Raw genomic sequence first — 18513 nt, forward strand, 5'->3', positions numbered from 1 at the left:
ATGTCTGTTTTTTCATCCTTAAGTAGGTTCATTGGCATTTCTTTTCTGCTGGCTACTGGAAATGGGTTGTCTTTTGTTGTCTTTTGTGCACAGCAGTAGTGAGAAGCAGGAAATCAGGGGCATTTTCTAGTTTGGTTTTGAGAACTTGTCAGTGCCTTTTGAAGAGTGTACCTATTTAAATTATAAATTTCTGGAATATATTGGAGAGAAATGCTGGATCTTTCCCCAGACAGGGATTGTGTAATTGGATCTTGTCTCCTGATTTTGTGAGAAAGTTTCAGATGTTTTTCTTTTTGTTGGATAATCTCCAGTTTAAGAATGAATTCAGTTAAATGAAAATTCTGCAGGGGGAGGGACACTAGAGAGAGAAACTACATTTATCTCCAAGTTAGAGATGGCCCAAAATACACAGTGTTGATCCTGTTTCAAATGTTTTAGATTTACTGTCTGGTTTTAAAGACTTTGTTTGAGTCCTTCCAGAAACAGGTGTCAGGTGAGGTGGAATCTGAATTGCACAACCTTTTACTTGCAGTCGATGTGCCAAGTTAGCGCTGAAATTACTGCCTTAGTTTTTGTATTAGTGGTAGCTACAGAAATGTACATCCTGCTTGAGAACAGGTAGACTGAAAAACTACTGAGCATGTGCTTTGAAAATTTTATGAATGATGAAAAACTTTCAGTAAAGCTGAATTGATTTATCTTCGCACTCCAGAAACAATAGAACATAGAAATCATGTAGAAAACTGGATCAACTTTATTTGCATTTCTATACAGTGACGTCAGTTAACTTGTTTTCTGGTTACATGGTGGCAGCAGAAAAAGATTGTTAATCAGACACATGAAAAATATACAGAGATTTTTTTTCCTTCCTCTGAATTCCTTACTCTCATAGAGACTGACAAAGGGGAGGTAAAAGAGAATATTCATTGAATAAGTAATTTTTTTTTCACACAAGTGTTTCCTGTTTGTGAGGAAGTTCTGTTATCCCACAGTAACTTATATGAAATAAATTTATTTAGTTAAAGCAGGTGATGATAACAGAGTTAATATGATGGAACAGTTTCTTGCTTCCATTTCTGATATATTTTCACATCCAATTTGCTTGCTGTACTATGAGATATCATAAAGGATTACAGCAGGACAAAAACCTAGTTCCACTTACCCTTTAATTGTTTTTTTAATGCAAAATAATGTACTCACATAAAATATCCATTTATTTGTATTTGGTGCCAGAGGCTAATTCAATGAACCTGGGATGTATTATTGAAAAACAATGGTGTTCACCACACTTTTTTGCTATGTTAGCTGTTTTTCAGGTTCTTTGATGGCCACTAAGAGTTTATTAATGTTAGTAAATAATTAAGAAGGGATAATTGACTAATTTTTGTGCAATGACACCAGAATGACGCTTTTTTTTTTTTTCTGAAAACATCATTGTTCTGTTTTTAATGCACTGCAGAATGTGAAGCCTGCACACCCTTATGAATCATGGATAACTCATTTGTGCCAGGGTTTCACTGACAGTGACCCAAACCCTCCTCTTGTTAAATGAAGAGGAATAAATAGATATGCTGTTTCATTCTACTAACTAAGAAGGGGGAAAAAGAAGCAATCTTTATTCTGTCTTTTCTTCTTGTCATCGTTTTTAGTATCTTCTCAGCCCCTGTAAAAGCCATTCGGTTCTATCCTCCGGGGGAAGTAATTCTTTTCACTTGGTCCCTTGTGAAGATGGAGATTGACACCTGTGCAATGGGGCTCTTGTCAGCAAGATTTGCTCTCTCCCTTGCTCCTCTTTTACACCTGATATTATGAGTTGCTGTGAACAGCAGCAAGGTGAAAAGTCCTCGCTAATGAATTATTTCCAAGGGATGAGCAAGGGTGAGGATCTGCAGGACTCCTCACCCACTCATCTTTATTTTCACTAGGAAACCAGACTGTTGTCGTTTCTTCACCTCATTTGCTCTTTTGAAGAACCCTCCTGAACTCTATTTCAGACTCTATTTCAGGTCTTGGAATCCATTTGCTTTGGATTTTATATTTTAATGAGACTGTTCTACTTCAGGCATTCTTCACACTTTAGCTGTTGTCCCTCATTCAAAAGCAACTCTATAGTAGTAAAAATAACCACTCATTTCCTTTCTCCTTTTCCTATTTGGTCTTCAAAATTCCTCTCAGGATTGCTTTGAAAAACTTAGATTTTTGCTTGTTTCCTCTACTTGTGTTACAGTAATATCTGGAAGCTCCAATCAAGATCAGAACACTGTGTGCCATGCTCAGAGCAAAAAAATAAAGTGTCACTTCACAGACTAAGCAGAGAAGAGAGACAGAGTTAAACGGGAGACAAAGATGGCAGGAGGTGATAAAACTTCTCTAAGTATCAGTAGGAAAGCAAAGAGTAGAGCCCAACTTTTTGAATTTCTACTTGAGTCTGTCCACAAGATCACTCTGCTTCTCTAAGTAACACTATTGTGGCTGGAGAGACGTGCAAACTCAAAGTAATTCAGAAAATAGAAGTCTGGCTGTGTACAGCCACCCAACACATATGCATAGATAAGATGGGCAAAAAGAGAAAAAAAGATTGTGTCTCGTTTTCTGATGTGAAATAATGCACAAAACTTACAACCTTAATCCAGAGTTATACAGAAAGCCTTGTGTGAAGAGCACATTACATTATGGAACCTGTGTGTTTAGTACAGACCCCTGGAAAGATGGTATTTGTATGGGTGTCTCAATTGTTTTGGTGGTGGTTCTTGAACAATTCTGACCATCTTGGTACAGTACTCAGTGTTTATGCAGATTTTCCATCACATGTGTTGCATTTGTTCTTGAAAAATAAATTCTCTGAAGAATATTGCTTATGGAATGGAAAGAAGTAAAACTTTGAAATAATCCCATCCAGTTAGTGGTTGTTTAAACAGATGTACAACCTATGCTCTGCATCTGAAGTGTTTCTGAGCATCCCACAGTATACCCTCCAAAATCCGAAAGTTCAAAACATGCACTATGCATTCAAGTATCCATTAATGCATCCAAGGAGTGAAGATCCCGAGATTAGCTCAGCTGGTTAGAAAATGGTGTTAATAATGCCAAGACTGTGAATTTGATCCCTGTATGGGCCATTCCCTTAAGAGCTGGACTTAATGATCCTTGTGGGTCCCTTCCCATTCAGAATATTCTGTTATTGTCTCTTTACTGAAAAGTGTAGAAAAATCTATTGACACCAGTGAAGAGAGTATTTCCTACAATTCCTTTCCAAAATTCTATAGTTTTGAAACTTAATATTCAGTTTAGGAATGGTTTGTATTGGGGGTCCAAAAACTACGTGATCCCGTTATGGGGTATAAACTGGAATAATTTATTGAACGTGAGAACACAATTTAAGGGTCTTGGGGGCAGGACATGTTGATGAGGAGGATGACCTATGTTAATTAAGGAGTTACACAAGTTTTACTGCAGTTTAGCCAATAGGTTAATATTTCTCTCAACCAAGATTACATAGGGGGAAAGGGATTAAAGGGGTTTAGGCGTGGTCTGGTAAAATAATTTCAAAAGTACTTTCTTGTTTCTGCTGGAGCCAGGCTTAATCCACAAGGTTGAACTTTTACAGGTCTTATGAGAAGGGTCCAGCTCCTTCAGACCACAGGATTTTTGTCAGCCCTTGTTGCCCAAGGTTTATGGCTCTTTTCTGCAGATATTATATTTTTGGGATCCTACAGTTTGTCATTTTCACTTAAGTCCAGTCATCAACATTAAACATATTTATCTTTCTTGCCAGCACTGAATGACAGTGTAAGACTTCATTCTGAACAAGCAACTCTGCATTCCTTTTTGCTAAAAGAAACATAGTGCTAAACTGTTATTTCCCTGCTTTCCGGTAAAAATGTCTATAGCATCTCTCTGAATCACCTTCCTCTAAGTTTCTATAAATTTAGTGTAGTAAAGTGTAAAAGTGAATTTAGTAAAGAGTAAAAAGCACATCCATAGCATTATTTCACAAATGTGTTCTCCATTTCAATGTCGTTTGTAGTTCAGTTCGTAACAATAATGCATGATGCAAGGAAAATGCAAGAGTTAAAAAATGAAAATCATTTGGTTGTAAGCAAAAAAATTCTGATAAGTTTATTACTTTGCTTTAATCTGTCTTATTTCATTAATGGAAGCATAGGATTGATAACAATAAATTAAAAAACGAAATTTTTAAGACATTAAAGCACAAAGTCTTTGTTAGTGGAACAAAGTAATTTCGAAGGTAAGAGAACCAATGTACTTGTAATTAGAAGTTTTCCTGCAGTTCTGTCCATGTGGATATAAATGCCCCATGTAGCACAAAGGGCCTTGTCAGGGAATGCCACTCCTTTCCATGCTTTCCTCAGGACCACTGTGTCAGTCTCTTCTTCTTTGCTGTGCTGACAATTTGCTTCCTGCCAATGGTGCCTCCAGAGCTTGAACAGCACCAAGATGACTAAGGAAAGGACTTTCCACATATGCTGTCAGATCTTTCCAGTCCCAATTCAAGCCTTTCCAGACCCTTCTGTCAAGGCTTATCTTATTTTAAAATTCTTTATCCTTGATTCTTTCCCTTGGGAAAATATACTCTAAACATCCTCTAAAGAATTATGAGTGTCACACACCTATGCCTGATCCAAAGTCCACTGAAGCCAGAGGTAGAATTTACTTTCAATTTTAAGGAGTATTGGAACATAGTACATTTAGTTACTATGTTTTAAATTGATGGTTCACAGTTACTGCTTATGCTACAGTCCTGAGGTATCCATGAATATCACCCAGAGGCCTATGACGTATTACATTACAGTTACTCCATAGAAATATATTTTATAGTGAGGTGGCTCAGAATTCCCATTTTCAATTGAAAAACACTGAAATAATTTGTGAAAATGTTTTTTCCTTAAATGTTTTATGACAAAACACACCGCAATCATGAGCAAAGTCTGATGGAAAAAGTGATAGCATAGCCCAAGTCCTTGTTTTGAAAGGAGGTTTGAAATGAAGATATAATGTGAGTTTGGCTTTTTGTATCAGTTGTAATTTTTGGATCTGCTTTATTTGTGTTTAAACCTTCAGTTGATATCAGAGATTGGCTTTGTTAGGTTCAACACCTGCACAAATGGAAATGAAGGGCAGCCGGGAGCATCCCTGGTCAAAACCATTTTGTTTTGACTCTGTCAGGTGCACAGAAAGAGAAAGAAATGTGTCTGAAGGAGAAACAAAACACAACTCAATTTACAAAAGGCAGGAAAATGATTCTCTTTAGGCTGCTGAACTTGCTAGAAAAGTTTTGTAGTGATTCCAAGTGTTAAGTAGCAAAATATAATGCTTATATCTAAGGGGTGAGAAGAGGTGGAATAAGAGGCAATTGGAAATGAAAAGGAAGACATTCTAGTAAAGAGTAGTTAAGGGTTTGGAATCAAGCAGGAAATGAGATGCCAAAAAATGAATTTGCCAAAGATGCATAGCAGTGAATAATCTGTTAACATTCTCTAGGACATACAAAGTTACCTTACCGTTTTCCCTCTGAACAGAGGAAATTCAGGAGAGATTATACACATGGTAATTTACTAGTAAAAGCAGAAACCTAGTGATTAGACAAAAGGTGTAAAATGTAGTTCATTTGATGGGGAAAAAATAGGAGAAGGATCTATGTATGCTAGTTGATTGAGATGACTGTGACTGCATTTGCCGGTAAGATGTGGTGATGAAGGCAGGAACTTTGGTCTTAGTATGTATGAAGTGAGATATTTCTGGAGAGAAGGGTGTATTAATGTCACTGCAAATTACTGTTAGACTTCATTTGCTATCAGGCACGATATCAAGTCTTTCAGTAAAAAATTAATTTTACAGGAACTATAGATCTACCAGACTCTTTATATCGGGGGACAGGAAAGTAACAGTTTCCTAAAAGGAACCTGAAGAATTTTGCTTGTTAAGTCTTGTAAAACAGAAGCTGAGAGCATACTTTCTAGAAATGCATTTGAAGATAAAATTTCATTTAAAAGGAAAGATTAAACCAAATGAGAATGAAATTACTTTTAAGAAATTTAAATTAGAGAGAAGAAACTTCCAACCATCAGAGCACAATGATTCTAGAATAGCCACTTAATAGAACAATTCTGAGCCTACAATAAATTATTTTTTGAGTTGAATTTTAAGCCATTTATGAAAAAATTATCTGACCTGATTGCTTCTGGTATCAGAAGAGTCAATTTAATGGTGCAAGATTTAATTTTCAGTTCCTCTTACTTCTACAGAAGTATAAAAACATGTGCATAAATATTGACTTTGTTTGATTGGAAACTGCGTTCTTATTTGAATGAGACCACATAAGGTATTTTTGCCAACTCATTCCAGTATCTGTGACACTGTGTTGCTAGTTCTCATCTTTTTAGCTCGTCTGTTGAAGGGTTAATGTTCTGATGCGAATCTTAGAAAAGCCCAACATCAGGCTATCCTTTTCACACCCTTTGTTTGACAGTTTTAGCTAGAGCTGCTGTGTAATAGATGTGAATGAGGGTCTCCAAATTTCTGTAGTCTCCTGAGTGATACTGATCTCATAACTCCCCGTAAAATGGTTGTTGCTTCCTTCATTAAGTAATCCAGGCTTTACTTAATCAGTAGGGTTAGGACCTTAAATGAGTAAATAGTAGAAGGTGAAAGGCTAATGCTGCTGCTCATAATGCATGTCATAACTCCTTTGGAAAAGGGACAGAGAGCTGTACTGTTTGTTATTAAACTACAAATTAAGGCAGTTTTGGAGGAAGAAAAAAACAATGTTCAATGATGCACTGGTGCTATTTTCATGGACCCTGATATTAGGCTCCAAATGAGTCCTTGCTTGTGATTGTGTCTGAGCATTTCCACTGTCTATGGCCCCAAATTATGTTCGGTGTTGTTTTTCTCCTTCTCACTTTCATTTCTAATTCTCCCTCCCTGCTAGGTGTTTACAAGGACTGCTCTCTTGCAGCATATTGTTCTTATAAGGCTATGAGGAATACTGTCCTCTTCAATTACAAGTGTAGCCTGAGCATCATGTAACAATGAACTAGGACGAACTCTCTGATTAATGTCTTGAGCACATTCTCTCCTGTTGCTGGCCTTGTTGACTTTTCTTTTTCACAATGCAGGAAACATGTCCAGTTATTTATAGGAGTGAAAACTATGTGGGTACTCAGTAATTTGCAATTTAAATACATGCTGATGACAACATCCCTTCAAGATTATCAATATACTTCACTCACCATGTCAGATTTAAACTTTTGGAAGAATCTATAAAAATGTTCTGAGTAGATCTTTTGTGGGATGTTCCACGAGGCAATGCTGTTTTTCCCACGTTAGGCTAAATGAAGTCTAAAGACATGGATTCTGCCATTGTACACAAAGTTAAGATTGCTCAGCTCTGCTGTTCAATTTTTTAGGAAAACTATAACAGTTTTGTGTTTTTACTCTGTCATTTGCAGAGGTCAAGTTGTGGGATCTTTTATCTTTAACAGCGCTTTTGTCTTTGCCTTGGAGAATAGTTTGTTATTGCAGGACCTAACATCAGATAGAGGGAATGCCTACCTCATTTGGCTCATCGAAGGGAATTTACCTGAGAAATGAAGGGAATCTGCTCACTAACTGCAGAACAAATCATCAAGCAACACACAGAACAAAAGAAACAATATGCTTCATAAATCTCTGTCAGAAGAATTTTTTTTCCCCATCTATCATGTCCAAACTGTAGAGTGGCTAAAATTACCTGTTTATAAATCTGGTGGATTCCTTAAATTGTATCAAAGCTCATTAAGTCTGATCTGAGTGCATAACAGTTTACTACGTCTGAATATATCAATATCACAGGGTTCAACAAGCTAATTGGTTTTGAAAGTTTTACTCAGTTTACTAGCTTATAACAAAGCTACAAATGCAATAATATTCCCTGCAAGTATGAATTAAGGATACAATACACATATAAATTCAACAGACATATTTCAGTTGATAATCATTGTAACTACATTAGCACACTGTTCAGCTTTACCTAAAAAGAGGCCAATTAACAGCCTTATACTGTCATTAACTTGCTGATAGCGGGACTTTTCAGCATTTTCCTCCTTTCTCTCAGGAAATTATATTCTCTTTTACTGTGGTCTTTTAGTTTCAGTGAACTCAGTGGTTTATGTGCTTGTCAAGACAGCTACTGTTTTAGCAATTTAATGTACTAGGCATAAAAGAAAAATCCTCAAAACTACTTTGAACTGTCTCTGATTATCCCTTCAGTTGATGGTGTCTGGGTAGGACTTGGACCTACTCACACTGTACCCATGTAAAAAAAATGACTATGCGATGTTATATCCTAGACTTTATACAAACTAATCAACAAACTGAGTTATTCTGTGATTTTCTTTTTTTTTTTTTTTTTTTTTAGTGTGACATTAATGTTCTGTAGTGTGCCAGTAATTCTGGGCTGGTATAATATTTCCAGACATTTTTAGAGGGGCAACTTACAATGAGGATTTCTCAGAAAAACACGAAGATCTGAGAATGGCATAGGTGCAGCAATTAACACTAAATTATTTACATGGTCTTTTAAACAGGTGTGATATAGTAAGTTCACGCATCATACCTTGTATATTACAAGTATATAGTGTTTTTACTTTCCTTGTAGACTTTTCTGCGTTGGTGAATATATAAGATCTCACAAAATGCAGTAGCCTGACCAGAAATGTTTAGTTCTAAGCTTTTCATTTGATATCCCTGTAGTAGTTGGATGGATGCTCGACAAGGCACAAGCCATTTGTGGGTTTAACATATTTTTTCTATAGTAACACTGATTTTCACTCCATCCTCCCAGAGCGCAGGTGCCAAACTGAATGTGGTGGTACTGAAGTTTCAGCAAAAGGCAAAGAGGGACCATTGTTGTCTTCAGGTCAGGTGAAGGCATTCATAGATATCAGTTGCTAGAAAAGTAGCAATATTGAGGTGTCTCTAGTGGACAAAAAACTTATTACCACTACTGTAATACATTTGCATTTCATTTATGATCTTTGAGTAATTCTAATTTTGTTACCAGTATTTATTTATTCTGCCCACTGGCATGCTGCTTCCTGAGACTAGTGGTCATATCTCTATTACTTCTGCTGCATTTCTTTGTAGTTTAAGCCTACCCCTAAATTAAATGGAAATGTTAAAAATGTTAAAACATCATTGCTAGCTAACAAAGTTCTGCCTTCCACAGTACGCTTCAGGACAGTTGGCTGAATACAGCACAGCTTTCCCTAAGTTCTTTTGTTTTGAGAAATATTTCAGGGCTGTAGCTTGAATTGTCTGTTACTGAATTTATTTGGGGAAAATGTTAGACTTTAGTAACTGTAACAATTGAGTAATCATTAAGGCAAATGAAAATACCATTTTTAGATAGCCTGTTAACTCTTTTAAAGGCTAGGAACTAACTTGCTTTTATCACTGCATTCTAAAGGCTTAAATAATTCATACTAAACTTACTTTTTGTCACAGTGAAGTTAGATTGTTAGTGTTCTACTGGAAAAGAAGTGGTTAAGATTAAGAGGAAAAAAAGAACACACTGCCACATCAGTTACAAAACTGAAGTATTCATAGGACGTGTTACCTTAGGAATGATTTACAAAGCAAGTGCATTCACTTAAAAAATGAATCTGATTCTCAGCTACCTTACAGCTATTCTGTATGTTCTAAGCTAGCTCTATACAATTTTGTTAAAATCAGTGCAAATACAATATCATGTATCTGCAGGGCTTTTATGTGATTAATATTGTGTAAAGTAATAGAGGATAAATAAAAGCTGTCTCTGTAGCTCTTCTCTACATCCTTCCACTGAGATTTGAGTTCTGCTGTCCATTGTATTGATGTGGAAATTGGCCCTGGGTGTACTGCATACCTGTGAATAATTTGAAAAGATGAATTAGAAAAAAATTAGAGATTATTTATGTTCAGAGAGGGGGCTAAATTCATCCAAGAAGTTGTTTGTTGCCAATTAATTACCTACCAATAATTAGAATAATAAATTTGAGCACAGTTGTAAGACTTGGCATTGACTTTCACCATCAGCTTATCTGGAAGCTGTACTAAATGCTATCATTAGTATTGGTAATAAATCTGTCATATTAGGTAAAAATGGATAAAAAGGCTGAGAAGCCTTGAAAATATAATTTGACTGAGCAGAAGTCCTTACACTTTATAAATATGACCACTGGAATTATTCATGTGAATTGATCAGCTCAGACTTCAACACAATGTTATAAAACAGGAAACTTTTGCACTTAGTGAAACTCAGCGCTAAATTGGAAGTATAACTCTTCTTCATTGTAACATTTGCAATTTAAAAAAAGAAGTGTATGTGCTGCCAGTAAAATTGTGGTAAAGCACTTCCAGATGGAAGTTTAAACAAATCATCTGGTTATTAACTCTTCACTTTCGTATTCATGTAACACCAATATGAGATAGATCAATCCTTTTGATGCTAATCAGTCTTGTCTATCCTAAAGACCTTGATTTGATTTGTTAGGCAACAAACTACTTAAAAGATGATAGAAAGTAGCAAAAAAAAAAAAAAGTAAAAAAGAGAGAAATACTAGTTACAGAACTCTGAATATCACTTATCTCTTTTTAGAAATTTAAAATAGGAGTATTTTTTTGTGAGTATTTCTCCAAGATGAAATTTGCCTGAAATGTGTTATGTAGTGCAGAAACATTTGTATGAAACGAAGTCTGATCATCTTTTGAAGCAACATACTTTTAACATGCTGTTGTTCTAAGTTGGCCTCAGCCGGCTGCACCAGATGATTTTGTCAAAATAACACAACTTTAAAAAGACTTGTTTTTTTTCAAGCACTAGAATTCAAAGTATTCAAATTTCTAGTTGCTCAAGTTCAGTTGAGTGCTCTTGAAAACTTCATCAAATATTTTACAACCTCAATTAAAATAGAATGACTTGGAAGAAATGTTGGAGACTTTCTCTTGAATTTTTATTTTGCACTGAATTATTTTTACAACAGTTTTTACATTAAATGCTGCTTTTATAATGTAGAGTCTAGATAAATTGCCGTTTTGTCAATATGCCATGATGTACTAAATTCAGGAATTCTAAGTGGTGGGGAACTACTATCTATCTATGTATCCATATATCTTCCTTTCAAGAAGGAAATCCCAAAGGCGTAGGATCAGGCTGTCCCCATGTGCCAAAAGATGAACCAGTGGGGAATAAGACCAGCCTGTTTGAACAGAGAACCTTGGCTGGAATCAGGAAAAAAGGTGAGTTTATCACCTCTGGGAGAAGGGGGAGGGCAACTCAGGAGAACTACAAGGATGCCATGAGGTTATACAGGGAGAAAATTAGAAGGGCTAAAGCCCAACCAGAACTTGATCTGGCTACTGCTGTATAAAAAAACAATAAAAAAAAGTTCCTATAAGTACACTGGCAACAAAAGGAGGGCTAAGGAGAACTTCCATCCTTTATTGCATGTAGGGGGGGGAAAATAGTGACAAAGACTGTTGAAAGGGCTAAGGTAGCTAACACTTTCTTGACTCAGTTTTTAGTAGTAAGACTGGTTGTAGTCCAGGTATCCAGCCCCCTGAGCTGGAGGACAGGGACAGGGAGCAGAATGAAGCCCCCATATTCCAATGGGAAGTGGTCAGCAACCTGTTACACCACTTAGACACACACAAGCCTATGGGCCAAGTGGGAACCACCCAAGGGTACTGAGTGTCCTGGTAGAAGTGCTCACTGAGCCACCATTTACCAGCAGATTTGGCTATATGGAGAGGTCTCAGTTGACTGGATTTTAGCCAGTGTGACACCCATGTTCCAGAAGTGTTGGAAGGATGAATACAGGGAACTACAGGCCTGTCAGTGCCTGACCTCAGTGCCCAGGAAAGTGATGGAGCAGATCATTTTCAGTGCCATCATGTGGCATGTACAGGCTAAGGGGGGGGGATCAGGCATGGGTTTGTGAAAGGCAAGTCCTACTTGACCAACCTGACCTCCTTCTATGATGTGGGAAAGGCTTTAAATTTTGTCTGTCTGCCTGGACTTCAGTAAAACCTTTGACACTTTTCCCCAGTGTTCTCTTGGAGAAACTGGCTGCTCAGGGCTTGGATGGGTGAAAAACTGGCTAGCTGGATGTTTGGGCTCAGAGAGTGGTGGTTAATGGAGTTATATCCAGCTGGCAACCAGTCACCAGTGGTGTTCACCAGAGCTCAGTATTGAGGCCAGTCCTGCTTAAGATCTTTATCAATGACCTGAACGACAGGATTAAGGGCACCCTCAGGTCGGTTTGCAGACCACACCAAACTGGGTGGGTGTGTTAATCTGCTGGAGGATAGGAAGGCTCTACAGAGGGATTTGGAAAGGCTGGATTAATGGGCTGAGACCGACTGCGTGAGGTCAGCAAGGCCAAGTGCTGGGTCCTGTCCTTGGGCCACAACAGTCCCAGGCAGTGCTACAGGCTGGGGACAGAGTGGTTGGAAACTGGCCTGGCAGAAAAGGACCTGGGAGGTGCTGGCTGACAGCAGCTGAACATGAGCCAGTGATATGACCAAGTGGCCAAAAAGGCCAGTGGCATCCTGGCTTGGATCAGCAACAGTGTGGCCAGCAGGACCAGGGCAGTGATTGTCCCTCTGAACTTGGCACTGGTGAGGCTGCATCTCAAGTCCTGTGTTCAGTTCTGGGTCCCTCACTGCAAGAAAGACATTGAGATGCTGGAACATGTCCAGAGAAGGGCAATGGAACTCATGAGGGGTTTGGAGCACAGGTCCTATGAGGAGCGACTGAGGGAGCTGGGGTTTTTAAGCCTGGAGAAAAGGAGATTGAGGGGAGATCTTATTGTTCTCTGTAACTGCCTGAAAGGTGGCCGTAGCAAGGTGGGGGTCAGTCTCTTGTCCCAAGTAACTGGTGATAGAATAAGAGAAAATGGCCTCAAGTGGTCCCAGGGGAGATTTAGATTTGAAATTAAGGAAAATTTCTTCCCTGAAAGGGTTATCAAGCATTGGAATGGAGTCTCCGGGGAAGTGGGAGAGTCACCATCCCTGGAGGTATTTAAAAGCCATGTAGATGTAGCACTTAGGGACATGGTTTGATAGTGGACCTGGCAGTGTTGGGTTAATGGTTGGGCTTCATGATGTTAGAGGCTTTTTCCAATCTAAATGTCAGGGTCTCTGCCAGTTAACCACATACCATTGCTCACTTAAACAGAACTGTGGGAAATCACACCAGCAAGGTCTCTTATGCTTGAACAAATCTTGCTTAATGTGTTGAACGACCCGAAAAATATTTATAATAGCAGGACAACAGAATAATGTAAAATGCTAAATGAAATTATATGTTAATGAACATAAAGTAGTGCATGTGAGAAGGGAAAGGGAACTGATGAACAATTTCATCGTATGTATAGAGTAGAAAACTCTACATTATGTATTATCACTCATGGAAAAGATTCTGAAATCAAAATAAGTAGATTTTTGGTAAGGTAAAAAAGTAAAAATCAAAGAGCCCTCTGGAAAACACTTTAGTAAAAGGGAAATTTAATTTAAGAACTGTTAGAAAATAGGGGCAGTGCAGAAAATGTGTTTCAAATGTATAAATCTATAATTTGTCTGAATATTGTATATTTTGTCCTGTCCTTGCCATCACATCTTAGGACACAGGGATACTGGAAATGACTTTTTGAAAAGGTGGGGAGAGTAAACGAATGATCAGAGGAGTAGAAAAATGTCTGTATGGTGATAGACTAGATAGACTGAGCTTCTCTACTTTGGAAATAAAATAACCTAGAGAAGATAAGGTAGAGCAAATGAAATAATGAATTGCATGAAGAGAGTGAATGCTGAACTGTCATCTCAGTATCTCTTAAAATATAAGAACTAAAGAGTTTGTGTTTATATGTCCAAGCAAGTTTAAAACAAAGAGTAAGAAACACTTTTTCATACAAAAAATAATCAAACAATGTGAGACACTGCCACTAGATGTTGCAAAGTCCAAAAGTTTAACTGAGTTCAAAAAGGGATTAATGGCTACTTTTGTTTCATGAATTGTAAAAACATCCTGCTCAGACACAACTTCTGGTTGAGGAAGTTCCTAAACCACTAATTGCCAGAAGATGGGAAGGAGGGGTTGCTAAGCTCTTGCCACAGTTCTTATAATCTTTCCTTATGCATCTCCTAATGGGCGCGTTGGGACCAGGATAATGGGCTAGACAGATTGTGTTGTTTTGTTTCGGTTTTTTTGGTCTGACCCATTATGGTTCTTTTTATTTTGTCGGTGTAGATTTTTTTTCAGTAATAGGGAGACAAAATGGAAATTTTCAACTTGTTTTTTGAGTTCAGTAAATGTTGTCTGGAACAGGATTCTTAATAGCTAATTATGAATGGAGGCACTTTTTTGCTTTTCTTATTTTAAAATATAAAAAATTAGTCCAAAAATTCGTCTGTTGCACGTTTAGGAAGTTTTTCTCTATATACAAGGAGATGTGGATGAAGGTGAATCATTTATATATGTCATTTGAGTGATAATGCTGTATGTCTAATTTAAAGACTAACGTGTCAAAAAAGCTGAGATAGTAAGCAGAGGGGGAGTTTTCTGTGGCCCTTCTCTGAAAGGATGTGAAGGGTGTTATTTTTGCTATTGTTGTCAGTTAAGGAATACTAAGTTTCAGTGAAAGAATATCCTAAATTCTACAGTTGTACTTCCAACAATTAATAGGAACAGAAGCCAACAAGGAAAGTTTCTTTAACATCTGTACTTTTTTTATACAACTTTTATCTTTTTTTCTCCTCAGAGTGAATTTTGGCTTTTGGGACTAGCAGAAATATGAATGATTTTTTGTTGGTGTTTTTTTTCTCCCCTCGCTAAGCTTCTGTTCTAGTTTTTTTTGTCTGAATTTATAATATAGAAGTTTATTTCTACTTACTAAATAGAGGTTTAATCAATTATCATAGTGCACTTTGAAAATGAAAGATTACTCTGCGTCAAATGAGTTTATCCTGATCTGCATGCAAACTATGCACAACATTATAAATCATGGTCTCAAACTTCTAAAGTTGTTGGTTTTGTTTACTAGGAAACCTTGCTTCAGATCCAAAAAGGCAATAAGAAAGCATGAAGAAAGTGGGCCTCAATTGATCATGAAATGCAATTACACAATATTCAAAGCTGAGTGAAATAAAGACGTTAAATAGCAGTAGCCCGCAAAGTTTAAAATTAAAATAGTTTCATCAAATATGGTGAAAAGAGAGATTGGATCAATGAAACTGATCTCTTGTATCTTGTTTGCTGTCAATTTATATGAAATGATACTTCAGGTCTGCTCCTTTTCATATGTAAGTAAATACATTTTGTTTATTTATGGAATATTACTGGAGTGGTCTGGTAGGAGATTTCTTGAGTTCAGTGTATAAATGGAAGCAAAAGAATGAAAAAGCCTTCCACCTGGTCATCCTTAGCTAGCTAATGTAATTGCAGATTTTGTTCTAACAGTAAAATTTAATATAACAACACAGAACTTTACTATTGTGTTGCTGAGTTGCAATGAGTCAGTATCTGAATTAAATGAATGGGAGCTATAATAAAAACTTCTTTTTTGTCCTATCTGGTATAGTATTACTTAAAACTGCAGTTTGTATGCAGAAGGTAGACAGCAATCCACTACATTGTAAGATTATCTGTAGGATACCAATAGCAACTTGAAAAAAATTTTCTCTTGATTTTCCTTAATGTAATTTCTCCTTTACCTTTTCTCTTCAATTCTTTGAAAACTCTTAGTATGGTTGGAGTGAGGATTAAGGTATTTTTATTAGGGTCTAGGTACCTTTTTATAAGAAAAAAATTAGGCACCTCCATCTCAAGGCTCTGGGGAACTTGTGATCCCTCACAAAGATGAGCTCAGTACAGCTTCTGCATTGGGTACCATGTTTTACTAGCTGGAGGGTGCAAGGGCACGAAACGCAGGCTCATTGCCCTTGTGTCAGGGAGTACTTATCAAGGAGTTTTTCAGCCTTACTGGTTCACATCATATTGTAGTGCAAAAATGTGGTTTGGAAGTTAGATGTGCAAATTGTACAGAGCAGTGAGAAATAAGGGGGAAGGTACAGATCTGGTGAGGAAGTAGAATCCAGCTGAGGTTTAAGGGATTATGATATGGCAGAAACAGATATTGCTGACGGTATTGTTCACTTCTCTTGGTTTGGTTGTGTAAGTTTGTGTGGAAAGGCTTTGGAGAGATGCTGCAAGGTAAAACTATGTTAAGCACTTAATAGGCGAAGTGTCTAGATATACCTGACAATCTCATAAACAACAAGCAAACATACTCAGAACTTTGCTCCTTCTCCATGTTAAATGTACATCTGAATGTACAAGAAACTTTTTCCCTAAAAAGTATAGTCTAAACTTCTGTTTACTACTGATTTTTAAGAAATAATTTTATAGCAGGGAATGTGATGTAAAGACGATTAGAAAACCAGAACCTGTATTTGGAATGAAAAGCTAAACATGTCACTGTGTTACTACAAGTCAATTTTTTGTTCAATTTTTTTTACCTTTTGTCAGTCAACTGTAACCTAGTATTGGATACAGCTGCATGGTGTTGCTGGTGGTTATTCTAGGGTTTTTTTTGCTTTACCTCATTCTTTCCTCTCTTTCTCTGCCTTCTAGCATGCATTTAATCCAGGTGGACTCTGTTCAGCGCTGGATGGAAGATTTGAAGTTGATGACAGATTGCGAATGTATGTGTATTCTCCAGTCCAAGCCCATCAGCATTGAGAAGGATGAACAAAATGAACTTATGCTTTCCTCACAGTATAGCACTTGTGATAACTTGCAGCTTCTGTTAAAGAGAGCTTGGATCATAAGCACAGAATTGACAAGGATTGCTCAAAAGCTGGAGAAGAATAGGTGGCAGAGAGTCCACAGCATGACAGTAAGAGTCAACTGCCACGTGCGTTCAATGATAAATGAGTATAATACGTTCACCAGGAATCCTTCAGAAGAAATGCACCAGGTATGGTGCTTTACCTGATATCATATTTCTCTTATTTTGTTTATTATTATTGTTATTATTATTACTTGCTTTAAACAATTTGTAAGAAATCCTTATATACTGATACTGGTCCCTGGTTTAAGACTTTCTTTTCAGTGGTGGACATTTTATTTAATTATTTTGGATCCTATTTTATAGGTTTGATTCTGAGTGTTATTAATGACTAATTGTGTTGAAAAATGTTTTGCTTTTGAACACTACAGGACTAAAGTATTTCGATACCCCATCTGTGAGTTCCTTTGCATTTCCAACATAGAAAACGCTACTTTTTTGTAAACTTCAGTTTTATCTCTACATGTTTTATTCAGAAAAATAGATAAAGAAGGTTCATGTGAAATATTATGTTTCTGGAGGTTTTTCAATTAACAAACAAGTATTATTTATTTTTGTAAAGGAATTATGTGTATGGAATTGCTTTAAAACCACTTTTTCTTTCTCTCTCTGCAGTTTGAAAAACTTTTAATAGACAAGTGTTCAGAATTTACAGCATTCACAGAAAGGTAACTTAAATTTTGTAATTGGAATATTAATTTTGCTGTTTTATTATGTTGTTGAATTTCTAATGAGAAGCACAAATCCACTAATACCCTCAGTTGTTTGAAATAGGCCCCTGTAGCTCTGCAAGACTTTCTACATATTAGTTTGTGGTGGGTGAAGTGAGTTGCTTTTGTCTAAACTGCATCCTTATGAAAGATGGGATCTGCTGCTGCACAACAAGCCTGATACAGATGTGAAGCTTCATGCAAGTGGATTTTTCAGGACTTACAGACATAATCAAGGGAGAAAGTCTGGCTCTAAGGATGTCAGTGACAAAGTGCCCTTCTAGTTCTGTAGAGCCAAGATTTCAGCTGGTGTGAAAACCTAGTATACACATATCCATGTATGTATTAGTAAATAAAACAAAAAAATAATACACAATCCTTTAAATTGTAGTTGTAGGTTTACTCATCCCTCTGCACTCTGGAATGCTGAGAGTAGAAGATAAGCATCTCTATAATTCTTCTCATGGTATTTCCACTTCCTAAGTTACCCAGTCCCTTCAGCACAGTTCAATCACTCTTTTTCGATTTACTTTTAACACTGTGCAAATCATTGAGCTTTGGGGGAAGACACTGTCTAATTATCAGGAAATAACATTTTTTTGAGCACCATTTCTTTTTGCCAAACCCACACAGCTCAGACTTTACTTTTACATTCTACTATGAGACACAGTGATTTAATGAGAGCTCTGATCTCAAAGTGTCTGCCCCGAATCAGCCATCCCTCTCCTTGTCTTTTTGACAAAAATTTGATATAGGTGGGTGACAGACAGGTAAAGCTGAAAAGGTTACCCATGTGTAGGTAAAGAGACTGATCAGCCAAACTGTATATTCCATTACAGTGGCCTGTCTTGGCGGAATATGTTTTAGCAATTCAAATGAATGTATTTCTGTGAGGAACTATTAGTTATTTCATT

General features: G+C 36.9%; 1 protein-coding gene across 4 annotated transcripts in view; it reads left to right on the forward strand.

Moving 5' to 3' along the window:
- The window catches only part of INSC (INSC, spindle orientation adaptor protein), a 141023-nt gene that overhangs the window by 61911 nt on the left and 60599 nt on the right, over nt 1-18513 (forward strand). For all 4 annotated transcript variants that reach the window (XM_027700900.1, XM_027700924.1, XM_027700910.1 and 1 more), the window contains exons 3-4: nt 16673-17018; nt 17505-17557. In XM_027700900.1, the coding sequence (XP_027556701.1) occupies nt 16673-17018; nt 17505-17557 (399 nt within the window). The remainder of the gene's footprint in view (nt 1-16672; nt 17019-17504; nt 17558-18513) is intronic.

Source organism: Neopelma chrysocephalum, unplaced genomic scaffold (genome assembly GCF_003984885.1).
Source record: "Neopelma chrysocephalum unplaced genomic scaffold, ASM398488v2 Primary Assembly neopelma1_24, whole genome shotgun sequence".
Taxonomy (NCBI): Eukaryota; Metazoa; Chordata; class Aves; order Passeriformes; family Pipridae; genus Neopelma; species Neopelma chrysocephalum.